This window comes from Thalassophryne amazonica, chromosome 1 (genome assembly GCF_902500255.1).
Source record: "Thalassophryne amazonica chromosome 1, fThaAma1.1, whole genome shotgun sequence".
NCBI lineage: Eukaryota > Metazoa > Chordata > Actinopteri > Batrachoidiformes > Batrachoididae > Thalassophryne > Thalassophryne amazonica.
The window spans coordinates 67107339-67120242 of record NC_047103.1 but is presented as its reverse complement, the minus strand read 5'-3'; the positions used below and the strand labels follow the sequence as shown (position 1 = coordinate 67120242).

The 12904-nt window shown below is 41.9% G+C and overlaps 1 protein-coding gene across 1 annotated transcript in view; it reads right to left on the bottom strand.

Annotated features, from left to right (window-relative positions):
* Positions 1–12904, bottom strand: part of LOC117507056 (cyclic nucleotide-gated cation channel beta-3-like) — a 105021-nt gene that overhangs the window by 41380 nt on the left and 50737 nt on the right. Inside the window, exons 10-12 of the mRNA XM_034166809.1 lie at positions 9145–9286; positions 8857–9016; positions 5072–5169 (exon numbers count right to left, since the gene is read on the bottom strand). Of these exons, the coding sequence (XP_034022700.1) occupies positions 5072–5169; positions 8857–9016; positions 9145–9286 (400 nt within the window). The remainder of the gene's footprint in view (positions 1–5071; positions 5170–8856; positions 9017–9144; positions 9287–12904) is intronic.

Here is a 12904-nt window from a genome sequence, read left to right as displayed (position 1 = left end):
TATAAGCAGTCGGTTTTCACAAAGCAGTTGATCTGAATGCTCTCTGGGACATCCTGGGAATTTGTGGGAACCCAAGAGTTTGCTGGATATCATAGCCAATTTATATGCAGATCAGTGAAAACTGGTGTTTGTCAGGTGTTCTGGCTCCTACACCGTGCAGTGCTTAGATGAACTGGGTGTTGAGTAGGGTTGTGGAAACCAGTGATTTGAGTGCTTTTGTTGGTGAAGAAAGGATTATTGTCAGCTTCACAGATGAAGCTGCAATCTTTTCAGAATGAATTGATACCCTGATTGCAGCACTTAAGAAGCTGAGTGAGCAGTAGGAATCTTTTGGTTTGAGATTGTCCTGGATCAAGATCCGGGTTTTTTATGAATTCTTGGACTTGGCCATCAGAAGTGTACCTGTATGTGGTGAAAGTGTTGAACTTTTAGAGACATAAACTTAACAGTGACATTCATGTCTTTGGTTATTCTGTCTTTGAGATCGAGAGTCACCCAAGAACTTATGAAGACCAAGTATTTAGGGTCCTGGTGCCTTTTGTCTTACTGTATAGTTGTGAGACCTGGGCACTGGTCAAGACTGGATGAAGACTGGGTATCTTTCTCATAAAAAATGAGGTGGGCTTCATAGATAATTGGCAAAGCTTCTGGGGAAAACCTGGTCTTGTTAGGAGAGACGGCATCCATCCCACTTTGGATGGAGCAGCTCTCATTTCTAGAAATCTGGCCAATTTTCTTAAATCCTCCAAACTGTGACTATCCAGGGTTGGGACCAGGAAGCAGAGTTGTAGTCTTACACACCTCTCTGCAGCTTCTCTCCCCCTGCCATCCCCTCATTACCCCATCCCCGTAGAGACGGTGCCTGCTCCCAGACCACCAACAACCAGTAAAAATCTATTTAAGCATAAAAATTCAAAAAGAAAAAATAATATAGCACCTTCAACTGCACCACAGACTAAAACAGTTAAATGTGGTCTATTAAACATTAGGTCTCTCTCTTCTAAGTCCCTGTTGGTAAATGATATAATAATTGATCAACATATTGATTTATTCTGCCTTACAGAAACCTGGTTACAGCAGGATGAATATGTTAGTTTAAATGAGTCAACACCCCCGAGTCACACTAACTGTCAGAATGCTCGTAGCACAGGCCGAGGCGGAGGATTAGCAGCAATCTTCCATTCCAGCTTATTAATTAATCAAAAACCCAGACAGAGCTTTAATTCATTTGAAAGCTTGACTCTTAGTCTTGTCCATCCAAATTGGAAGTCCCAAAAACCAGTTTTATTTGTTATTATCTATCGTCCACCTGGTCGTTACTGTGAGTTTCTCTGTGAATTTTCAGACCTTTTGTCTGACTTAGTGCTTAGCTCAGATAAGATAATTATAGTGGGCGATTTTAACATCTACACAGATGCTGAGAATGACAGCCTCAACACTGCATTTAATCTATTATTAGACTCTATTGGCTTTGCTCAAAATGTAAATGAGTCCACCCACCACTTTAATCGTATCTTAGATCTTGTTCTGACTTATGGTATGGAAATAGAAGACTTAACAGTATTCCCTGAAACCTCCCTTCTGTCTGATCATTTCTTAATAACATTTACATTTACTCTGATGGACTACCCAGCAGTGGGGAATAAGTTTCATTACACTAGAAGTCTTTCAGAAAGCGCTGTAACTAGGTTTAAGGATATGATTCCTTCTTTATGTTCTCTAATGCCATATACCAACACAGTGCAGAGTAGCTACCTAAACTCTGTAAGTGAGATAGAGTATCTCGTCAATAGTTTTACATCCTCATTGAAGACAACTTTGGATGCTGTAGCTCCTCTGAAAAAGAGAGCTTTAAATCAGAAGTGCCTGACTCCGTGGTATAACTCATAAACTCGTAGCTTAAAGCAGATAACCCGTAAGTTGGAGAGGAAATGGCGTCTCACTAATTTAGAAGATCTTCACTTAGCCTGGAAAACGAGTCTGTTGCTCTATAAAAAAGCCCTCCATAAAGCTAGGACATCTTTCTACTCATCACTAATTGAAGAAAATAAGAACAACCCCAGGTTTCTTTTCAGCACTGTAGCCAGGCTGACAAAGAGTCAGAGCTCTATTGAGCTGAGTATTCCATTAACTTTAACTAGTAATGACTTCATGACTTTCTTTGCTAACAAAATTTTAACTATTAGAGAAAAAATTACTCATAACCATCCCAAAGACGTATCGTTATCTTTGGCTGCTTTCAGTGATGCCGGTATTTGGTTAGACTCTTTCTCTCAGATTGTTCTGTCTGAGTTATTTTCATTAGTTACTTCATCCAAACCATCAACATGTCTATTAGACCCCATTCCTACCAGGCTGCTCAAGGAAGCCCTACCATTATTTAATGCTTCGATCTTAAATATGATCAATCTATCTTTGTTAGTTGGCTATGTACCACAGGCTTTTAAGATGGCAGTAATTAAACCATTACTTAAAAAGCCATCACTTGACCCAGCTATCTTAGCTAATTATAGGCCAATCTCCAACCTTCCTTTTCTCTCAAAAATTCTTGAAAGGGTAGTTGTAAAACAGCTAACTGATCATCTGCAGAGGAATGGTCTATTTGAAGAGTTTCAGTCAGGTTTTAGAATTCATCATAGTACAGAAACAGCATTAGTGAAGGTTACAAATGATCTTCTTATGGCCTTGGACAGTGGACTCATCTCTGTGCTTGTTCTGTTAGACCTCAGTGCTGCTTTTGATACTGTTGACCATAAAATTTTATTACAGAGATTAGAGCATGTCATAGGTATTAAAGGCACTGTGCTGCGGTGGTTTGAATCATATTTGTCTAATAGATTACAATTTGTTCATGTAAATGGGGAATCTTCTTCACAGACTAAAGTTAATTATGGAGTTCCACAAGGTTCTGTGCTAGGACCAATTTTATTCACTTTATACATGCTTCCCTTAGGCAGTATTATTAGACGGTATTGCTTAAATTTTCATTGTTACGCAGATGATACCCAGCTTTATCTATCCATGAAGCCAGAGGACACACACCAATTAGCTAAACTGCAGGATTGTCTTACAGACATAAAGACATGGATGACCTCTAATTTCCTGCTTTTAAACTCAGATAAAACTGAAGTTATTGTACTTGGCCCCACAAATCTTAGAAACATGGTGTCTAACCAGATCCTTACTCTGGATGGCATTACCCTGACCTCTAGTAATACTGTGAGAAATCTTGGAGTCATTTTTGATCAGGATATGTCATTCAAAGCGCATATTAAACAAATATGTAGGACTGCTTTTTTGCATTTACGCAATATCTCTAAAATTAGAAAGGTCTTGTCTCAGAGTGATGCTGAAAAACTAATTCATGCATTTATTTCCTCTAGGCTGGACTATTGTAATTCATTATTATCAGGTTGTCCTAAAAGTTCCCTAAAAAGCCTTCAGTTAATTCAAAATGCTGCAGCTAGAGTACTAACGGGGACTAGAAGGAGAGAGCATATCTCACCCATATTGGCCTCTCTTCATTGGCTTCCTGTTAATTCTAGAATAGAATTTAAAATTCTTCTTCTTACTTATAAGGTTTTGAATAATCAGGTCCCATCTTATCTTAGGGACCTCGTAGTACCATATCACCCCAATAGAGCGCTTCGCTCTCAGACTGCAGGCTTACTTGTAGTTCCTAGGGTTTGTAAGAGTAGAATGGGAGGCAGAGCCTTCAGCTTTCAGTCTCCTCTCCTGTGGAACCAGCTCCCAATTCAGGTCAGGGAGACAGACACCCTCTCTACTTTTAAGATTAGGCTTAAAACTTTCCTTTTTGCTAAAGCTTATAGTTAGGGCTGGATCGGGTGACCCTGAACCATCCCTTAGTTATGCTGCTATAGACGTAGACTGCTGGGGGGTTCCCATGATGCACTGTTTCTTTCTCTTTTTGCTCTGTATGCACCACTCTGCATTTAATCATTAGTGATCGATCTCTGCTCCCCTCCACAGCATGTCTTTTTCCTGGTTCTCTCCCTCAGCCCCAACCATTCCCAGCAGAAGACTGCCCCTCCCTGAGCCTGGTTCTGCTGGAGGTTTCTTCCTGTTAAAAGGGAGTTTTTCCTTCCCACTGTAGCCAAGTGCTTGCTCACAGGGGGTCGTTTTGACCGTTGGGGTTTTACATAATTATTGTATGGCCTTGCCTTACAATATAAAGCGCCTTGGGGCAACTGTTTGTTGTGATTTGGCGCTATATAAAAAAAAAATTGATTGATTGATTGATTGATCTTTGGGAGCACATCTCTCTAAGGGATCTTTGAATTCTGCTGGAATGATTTTGTGTCAAGCATATGGTTACTTAACAAAACTAAGATGAGTCATATCACTTGCATTGTGAGGGACTCTCAGCTTCAGACATTTTGGCCATTTGGCACGTTTCTCTATACACGAACCAGGGCAAAGGTGCCTGAGTGTTGAATACCCCAGTGGCTGGAGAAGGTCAAGGGGATGCGCACGCTTCACTTGCCTGTGGCACTTTGATGGTAACTGTGGATGGCCCAGCTGTCTGCCTGGGTGGCTGCCCCCAGCACCCAAGATGGTTTGCTGGTGTTGTGCAGCACCAATGCATGCTCCCAGACTTGGCTTGATTATGAGTCATAAAAGAGTCTAATGTGTGGGTGGAAAATATATTCTTTTGCACAAAGTCCAGTGAATGAACCTTAAAATATATGAATTAAAATTTTTAAAAGTGCAACATTAGTTAAATGAGATGCTGCACAGTGAGACTATGGTTTGAATTAATACCAACAAACTTCTGTGGTCAGCTTCGTAACCGTGTCATCAAGTAATCAAGTTTCTTTTCAAGTAACAAACTATTGATCTGTACACAGAAATTGGTGGAGAGACAATATGTGCATTAATACTGAAGCTTGTAACTCTCTCAGAGCAGTCTTGGTGGCTTCCTTCCTGAGTTTCTTCAATTCTATCCTTATTCATTTATGGTGTACTTTTTAGATATTTTGAAGCTTTTCATTGCAGCTGTTTTGTTCATCCAAGTAACAGTGGTTAATAAGACCACTACTACGTACGTCACCTGAAACAAAGCAATCTTCTGGAAGGTCGCCAGGTTGATGTCTACAGCGATGGCAGTTCTCATTACCAGAGGCATCTTTTCCAGCAGCTCTGATTCATCTGTAGGGGGCAGCATTTTTGAGGTAAGAGGAAAAAGCACATAAACCATGTTCAGATATATTTACACCCACACACAATAGCACATACGGAGGGTTACCATCCTTTATGTCCATGTGTCTGTGTGGAAACAACAAAAGTCAAAGTATTCTGATCTAATTTGGACAACATTTTGTGGAATGATTAATGGCTAGTCAAGAAGAAAGTGATTTGATCTTGAAAAATTTAGGCCCAATGCTTATGCTGTACTAGCACATTGCCCATGGGGATCCATGGGCTCTAGATTGGGTAGTGTTTATAAAATAGGTACAGTAACTGACATTTTTCAAGGGTCGTAATAAATTTTGCATGTATTTTTAAACACATTTATAATTATATTATGTACTTGCATTGAACTTACTAAATAAAATCATGTATGCACGCACGTGCACTTTTAATATATAGATGATTTACTGCTCCCTGCTGGACTGACGTGTGAGTCCAGAATGTCCATTGTTCAGTGTTGTTAGCAAATATCTGTAGTTTCTCCAAAAATATTGTGCTGTTTTGGCTGCATTTATCCTTGACCCAAAATACATAAGCATATCAACTGGCAAATATGAGTGGTCCCATTTGTTCATGTTCAAAATCGCATGCATGCACTTATTTTGTACACACCCACAAACAGAGACTGTGGTGGAAGACATCAAATGCACTACACTTCTCACTCATGCTAACGGCAACATGACACAACTAAACTGGCTAAACTAATTGATCTACAAAAACAGAATAAACCAATAACACTACCAACACTGTTAAACTAACATGAAGCACAAAAACATTTACAACCCAAAGATCCCGAACTCCCATGGTGCATTGCAGCACAACATCCATTGTTCACTGTTATTAGCTAATATCCCTAATTTCTCCAAAAATATTAGTCCTATCAGCTTTCCCTTTTCAGCGCTCATGCTTGACCAAAAATACATAAGCATACCAAACAGCAAATATCAGCTCTCCCCAGTTTCTCCATGACTGAAGCCATACACATGCACGCACACAGAGGCCACTTGGCTATGTAGATTATTGTTATTATTATTATTAGTACTACTACTTCTATTTTGTCATTTGGTTTGTACAGTTGTGCTCAAAAGTTTACATACCCTAGCAGGATTTTTGGTTTTTTTTTGGCAATTTTTCAGAGAATATGGATAACACAAAAATTTTTTTCACGCATGGTTGGTGGTTTGGTGAAGCCATTAATTGTCAAACAATTGTATTTACTCTTTTTGAATCATAATGACAACAGAAACTGCCCAAATGACCCTGATCAAAAGTTTACATACCCTCAATCTTAATACATTCAATCGCATGCCAGTTTTAAGGGCCCGTTCACACATCGATTTGCGCATGAAGTGTGCATGAAGCAGGAATCATGTGCAAAACGTGTAAAATTGTAGCTGCTTTCAACACCTCATACACCTGTTGCTACAACTATTTGCACACACCAGCGGCTGAAAGACAAAGTGTGCGCTGTGAGAGCCCATCGATCCCTCTCGCGGCAGGTGTTGGCCAGCTGACACACACGCACATCTAACACCGCTCGCATGGCACTTAGAAAATGTGCGGCCATTCGTACTATCATCATGACAACAGTCAGCAGATGATCACTGTCGAGCTAGCAGTGAAATTTGTTTAAGTTTCCCACAAGTGTGACTTTGTAAACACACCCACTGACACGTTGGTGTGTGCGCTGAAGTGACAGGGGGTGTGGCCGCTGACCGAAGCAGCTGTGGGAAGCTGTGGATCTGGATGTCCCAGCTGGACAACACCTACCGTGTTTGGACAGACAGAATTAACAACTGCCCACTATGATGTGCTTGTATCTTGATTGCTCTCCTTACATGGACATAAATAAAAACATATATCGCTGTAGTGATGGGCTGCAGCGAGCAAGCGCACGCACGGCGCAGACATTGACAGGCTGCTCTCAGGTTGAAACGGACCGTCAGATCAGAACACACAGCAGGCAATCTGACTGTCATACCACCCACGTGAGCTCTGTTCCACATGACGTGGTGTCAGTTCTGCAGCGCAGCATCCACAAGACGCGCGTCCAGCAGAACACACGCGCTGTCCGGCTGGACGTACAGGACCAGTAGATGTGGACATGAGAACAGTGAACTGCTTCATCATTCACGCCATTTTATGACTGTATGTCTGTGGCCATGGGTCATCTACAGAGGAACAGTTGGCTCATATTTGTATTGTCCGCTTGATAAGAGGTATTCAATAAAATGCAGTGTTTTTTTTTAAATGCACCCACATCCTTCCTGATATGAGGTAGTTTTCTGCAGCTTTCATAGGACAGTGATTGTAGCTCAGTGGTAAAGTCTCAGACTGGCAATCAGCTTTTGGCGCAGGTTCGATTCCCGTGGGTGGCATGTAATTTAAATTTTTTTATTTACTGTGAAAAGCTGCTGTGTTCCTGCCTGCACAAAACCGTCGCAGCATGTGTTTACAATTTTTTTTTTTAATTTTTGCTTCACAGCAGCTGCGTGATGAGTCACCACAACGTGCAGCTGGTGGCACTGTGTTCCCATGTGCATGAACCATCGCATTGGCATTGTGCACACTCCGCAGGCGCTGCCCATCTGCACAGTGTTTCATGGTTCACTCATACGAGCTGCTCCGACGGGCATCACCCTGAGTTGTACATATTCGCACTATGTGTGAAGTGGCCCTAATGGGAGTAACAGATAATACTTTGATTGACTGAATTCATGTTACACCCAAAACACAACCATTATTGATGAATAGCGCAGTCTTGTTTGATCCCTGCGTGATATTGTGGGATTTGACCACTAATGGGGACAGCTGCTTCAGTTGTGCAATATATACACAGCATAACTTCACACGGGAAAATGGTGTACCGTTTTGTTTTCAGCTGCAATCACCGAAGCAGTCGCGAAAAGTGCAGGGTTTTTTTTTTTCGGTTCCCAGTGGAGAAGGGAAGACGAGGAAAATGTGAGAGGTTGTGTCTGTAAGTGTTAGCCTACACAGCTAACCAGAGTACCTGCAGTCTCTCGCCTGCACAACCGCTTCAACACATTTGTGCCCCGGGTCATAAACAAACCTCAACACATGTCCACTTTCCTCAGCATCATCACTTTTTCTTTGCATTTTCGCTTTGTTTGCGTGTAATTTGCTCAAAAACTCAAAAGTGCTGTGTTTCTGTCCCCGGAAGTAGAAAAATTGCATCATATGAGTCATATTTTACCACTTTTGCGCCCGCCCTCAAATGAGACTGCGCTGCCCAATTAATCAACTCAATACAGCCCCCATACCCTGTGCCCCACTCTGTGCTAAAGGCATGCATCATGTAAATAGCAGAGAGAATGACACACCTCAAGTACATTTTCGCTTTGTGATTTGGACCCGTGCACCATAGATCGTCAAGCTTTGGCCCAAGAGCTGTCTCCAGTGTGTGAATTGTTTTATTTTTGGTGTTGTTTTGATATGAAGAGACTCTATTATATAGACAGTTGACAACCAATGGTATTTTCATATTTCTTTTGAACCTCTGCTATCAATTACCCCATTGTGATTACGTGTTTTTGTGTGAGGTAGTATCTCAAAGCATATTGGATGAAATTTTATCACCCAGAATTTCAAATGCCATCTTCTGCAGTCTGTCACCTACAGACTCACCCAGCATGCCCTGTGCAGCCCAGGTGTAGTTGTACCAGGTCCGGATTCTGTTCTGAACTGCCCTAGGGATTGAATAAGTGTTCATGTAGTCCACACAGCCATCCATTGATGCCCGGAAATACGTCTCACCCGCTGTAGCTGCTCCAATGACATCTCTCATCTCGGATACAAGAAAAAAAAGGTAAAACAAGAATAATAATTTTTTGTGAACAAAATCTTTTCATAATGTGTCATAAGACAATTCAGACACACCACAAGAACAAAGCTGCAGTTAAAAATTAAACCTACCTGTCCAATCAAACTGGAGAATACAAAAACACCAATGAAAAAGTTTATAAGCTGGAAGCTGATCTCAAAAATGGTTATAGGTTCTGGAAGGCCCCCGATGTTGATCAGACTGCGGACTGCAAAGTAGTAACAACGCAGGTACCTGTGGAGAGATAAATAAGAGGCAGGTAAAGAAAGCAGTCAGTGCTTCCACAACCTTTGATTACCCAATCAGAAAGAGTACAGCATTAAAAAAGCCCACCATCACCACCAACCTGAATTATTGATACAAGGGAGCGTGGATTCATGCTTCAGTATTTTTCTGCCAAATTCTGAATCTACCATCTGAATGTTGAAGCAGAAATCAAGGCACAAGACAATGTTTTTGTTCCCCAAAACCTCTGACCCATTCTGGTGAGCCCATGCCCACCGTAGCCCATCCTTACCTGAAAAGTGTGATGCTCGGTGTGATCTGCTGCTGTAGCTGATTAACTTCAAGGTTTAACATATTGTGCATTCAGAGCTGCTCTTCTGCATACTGTTTTATGTAACACCTGGTGATTTCAGTTGCTGTTGTCTTTCTATCAGCTTCAACCTGTCTGGCCCATTCTTCTCTGACCTCTGCTATTGGCAAAGCATTCACTGAATGGTTCTTCTTTTGTCAATCATTTTCTTTAGAGCCTAGAGTGGGTGGTGTACTAAAATTCCAGTAGATCATCATTTCCTGAAAAAGTCAAACCACACTGCATGGCAGCAACAAAAAAGAAGACGAAGAAGGAAGTCCTATATAAGCACAGAGGACCTTTGGTGGCATGCTTATCCCTGGGTCCCACAGCATAGAATGGATGGGAGTCTATGACTTCCCTGGGATAGGACTCGAGTCTGACACAGGTTGCTTTCCCAGCCAAAGCTAGTAGTAGTACGCATTTATAGCTGGCTAAACTGGGGCAATGGAGATGAAATGTCTTGTCCAAGGACACAAACAGGTCACATGATGGGGTATTGAACCAGGCCTACATGTTGACAGCCCAACTCCTTATCACACTAAGCTACTTGCTGTACAACATTAATGGCTGATTAGATACAGCGGGTGAAATAAATGTTGAACATGTCACCATTTTCTCAGTAAATATATTTCTAAAGGTGCTTTGACATGAAATTTTCACCAGATGTCTGTCACAACCCAAGTAATGCATACATACAAAGAAATCAAACCATAGATGTTGTAGCAGATATAGCCGCAGACGTATCTTTACAGAATCAAAGGTTGCTTTAATTTTTCAACTTTTAACTAAGAACTGTCTTTCAAGACATTCCTAAGGCCAGAATGTCTTAAACTGAGGTACTGTGTTATCACTTGTCCAGGGGTTAGGCACAGAAAGCCCCCACCTTCTCACAAAGTAACCAGTCTTTCAAACACTTTCTAGCCAGATTTATGATGTCTCAGGAGAGCTTCAACGAACAGTCCCTATGCATCAAAGACACTTGTTGAACCAAGTCCGGGCAAGCCCACATATAGGGCCACATATAGACAAACAAACAAACACATTCCCACCTGCATGCACACCTACAGACAATTTAAAGTTTCCAATCCACCTGACCTGCATGTCTTTGGATGTGGGAGGAAGCCGGAGCACTAGGAGGGTACCCACACAATCACTGGGAGAACATGCAAACTCCACACAGAAAGGCCACATGTGGGAATCAATTCCATGACTTTCTTGCTGTGAGGCAACAGTACTAACCGCTAAGCCACCATGCTGTGCAGATAACAGCTCAATAACCTTAAAATCCCAGCCAGCTAGATGACAAAAGATCAAAGGTCATAAAACTGACCAACACTGGGATGGAACCACAGTGCCTCCTTGTGGACCAGGCTGTGAAAACATGGACCCTTCAATACACAAACATAGTTTCAGTAACAAAACAGAGAAATTGCAATTTCTGTTCCTGTTGTTATAAGTTAACAAAAACAAAAGTTGTATTCCAATTTATTCTGTCACACATTTGCATGTGATGATATGAGTATTTCTGTTATAACGGTTGGTGCATGTTAAATGTTAGTTGTTGGCTTATTAATGAACTGTCATGTTGAAAAGTGTTTCTGTCAAACACTTCCCTGCTTCTAGGATGCTTGATAGGAAACTCAGTCATCTTATATGAGGTCTATTAGAAAAGTATCCGACCTTATTATTTTTTTCAAAAACCATATGGATTTGAATCACGTGTGATTGCGTCAGACAAGCTTGAACCCTCGTGCGCATGTGTGAGTTTTTCCACGCCTGTCGGTTGCGTCATTCGCCTGTGAGCAGGCTTTGAGTGAGGAGTGGTCCAGCCCCCTCGTCGGATTTTCATTGCCAGGAAATAGCGGAATGATTTGGGCTTTTTTTCCATCAGAATTTTTTCAGAAACTGTTAGAGACTGGCAGCTGGAAACCATTAGAAAAATTTATCTGGCTTTCGGTGAAAATGTTACGGGCTTGGTAGAGAATAAGGAGTGTTACTGTCGCTTTAAGGACAGCCCCCAGTGGCTGTGGGGTGCACCGCGCTCCGAAGCTGCCATCGACAGGCTGAACGACCATTTAATTTCTAAACGGATGGCTGTCTGGATCCGTGACCATCGTGTGCCATTTCTCTGGTTATCACAAGAGCTGGACATCAACCATTTTCCGTCAGATTTCACTTTTAACAAGAGATTTTGTCATGGAAAGCCGAGCGGACGCTTCACGCGTCACGATGGATTCGCTACTGGAGCGAGACAAAACCACCTCCGTTTTGGTCTCACAGGACGGCTTTGAGATGGCGTTCAGACAGCTGTCGGTGGTTTTTCCATCGAGTGATTATCCGAGAAATTGTGGATGTGCCTGGACATGCCAGAACATGTCCCGTGAGGCTTCATCACGGCGTTGCTTTGTGCCATGCAGCACCGGCGCGACGCGCGGAATTCCTCCGCACGTCTGTCTCAATGTGCAGAAAAAGTGCTGATGTCCACGTCTTTTCACAATTCCTGTGCTAGTCAGACGACGTCCCGGATAAAACACAGCGTCCAGTTTGGAAATGAACGGCACATTCCACTGTTACAGGAGTTTTTGTCATGGAAAGAGGAGCGGAGGCTTCGCGCGTCGCGGCAGTGCCGCATGGCGCAAAGCAACGCCATGATGAAGCCTCACGGGACATGTTCCCCAAGTGGGTACAGCTTATGACCAATTGCTTAGCTCTCTTTAAAATGAGCATGAGGCAAAGGAATGCTCTCTTCCCTTCTCCCCTTTTCGGCTCTTCTTCAACATTCTTCTTCAGGTATTTTCGCTTTTTTTTGTCAGATCTCCTCCTCACTCTCTAAGTCTTAGCTCGTGGCTTTTGTTTCATTGTTTCTTTTTGTTCCATAACTTTCGTTGGTTGATGCACCAGTTTTTAAATAACTTTTAAGGCATGAGTCAAGTTCTCTGCATTTTGAAGACAACTTCCTAGCTGAGTTTTTCAAATTAAGAGTGAATTTGCGACTCTCAAAATTATTTTTTTTCTGCTCAATGCCAAAAGTTTTTTTTTTTTTTACTTTAATTTTCTCCACAACTTTCTTTGCCAAGCCTAGAACTTATTCCAAATTTTTACAAATACTTTAAATCAACTGTCCACAAGTGTGGAAGCTGCCAGTGCATTGTTTTGTTTTTTTTTGGACAGCAAACACAGAAACCTTCATCCAGGGTTGGTTTCTGAACCAACTTCTACGGGCCCACAGAACCGTTGTTTGGTCCTCCTGGCAAAATGAGCTGTATCCACACCTG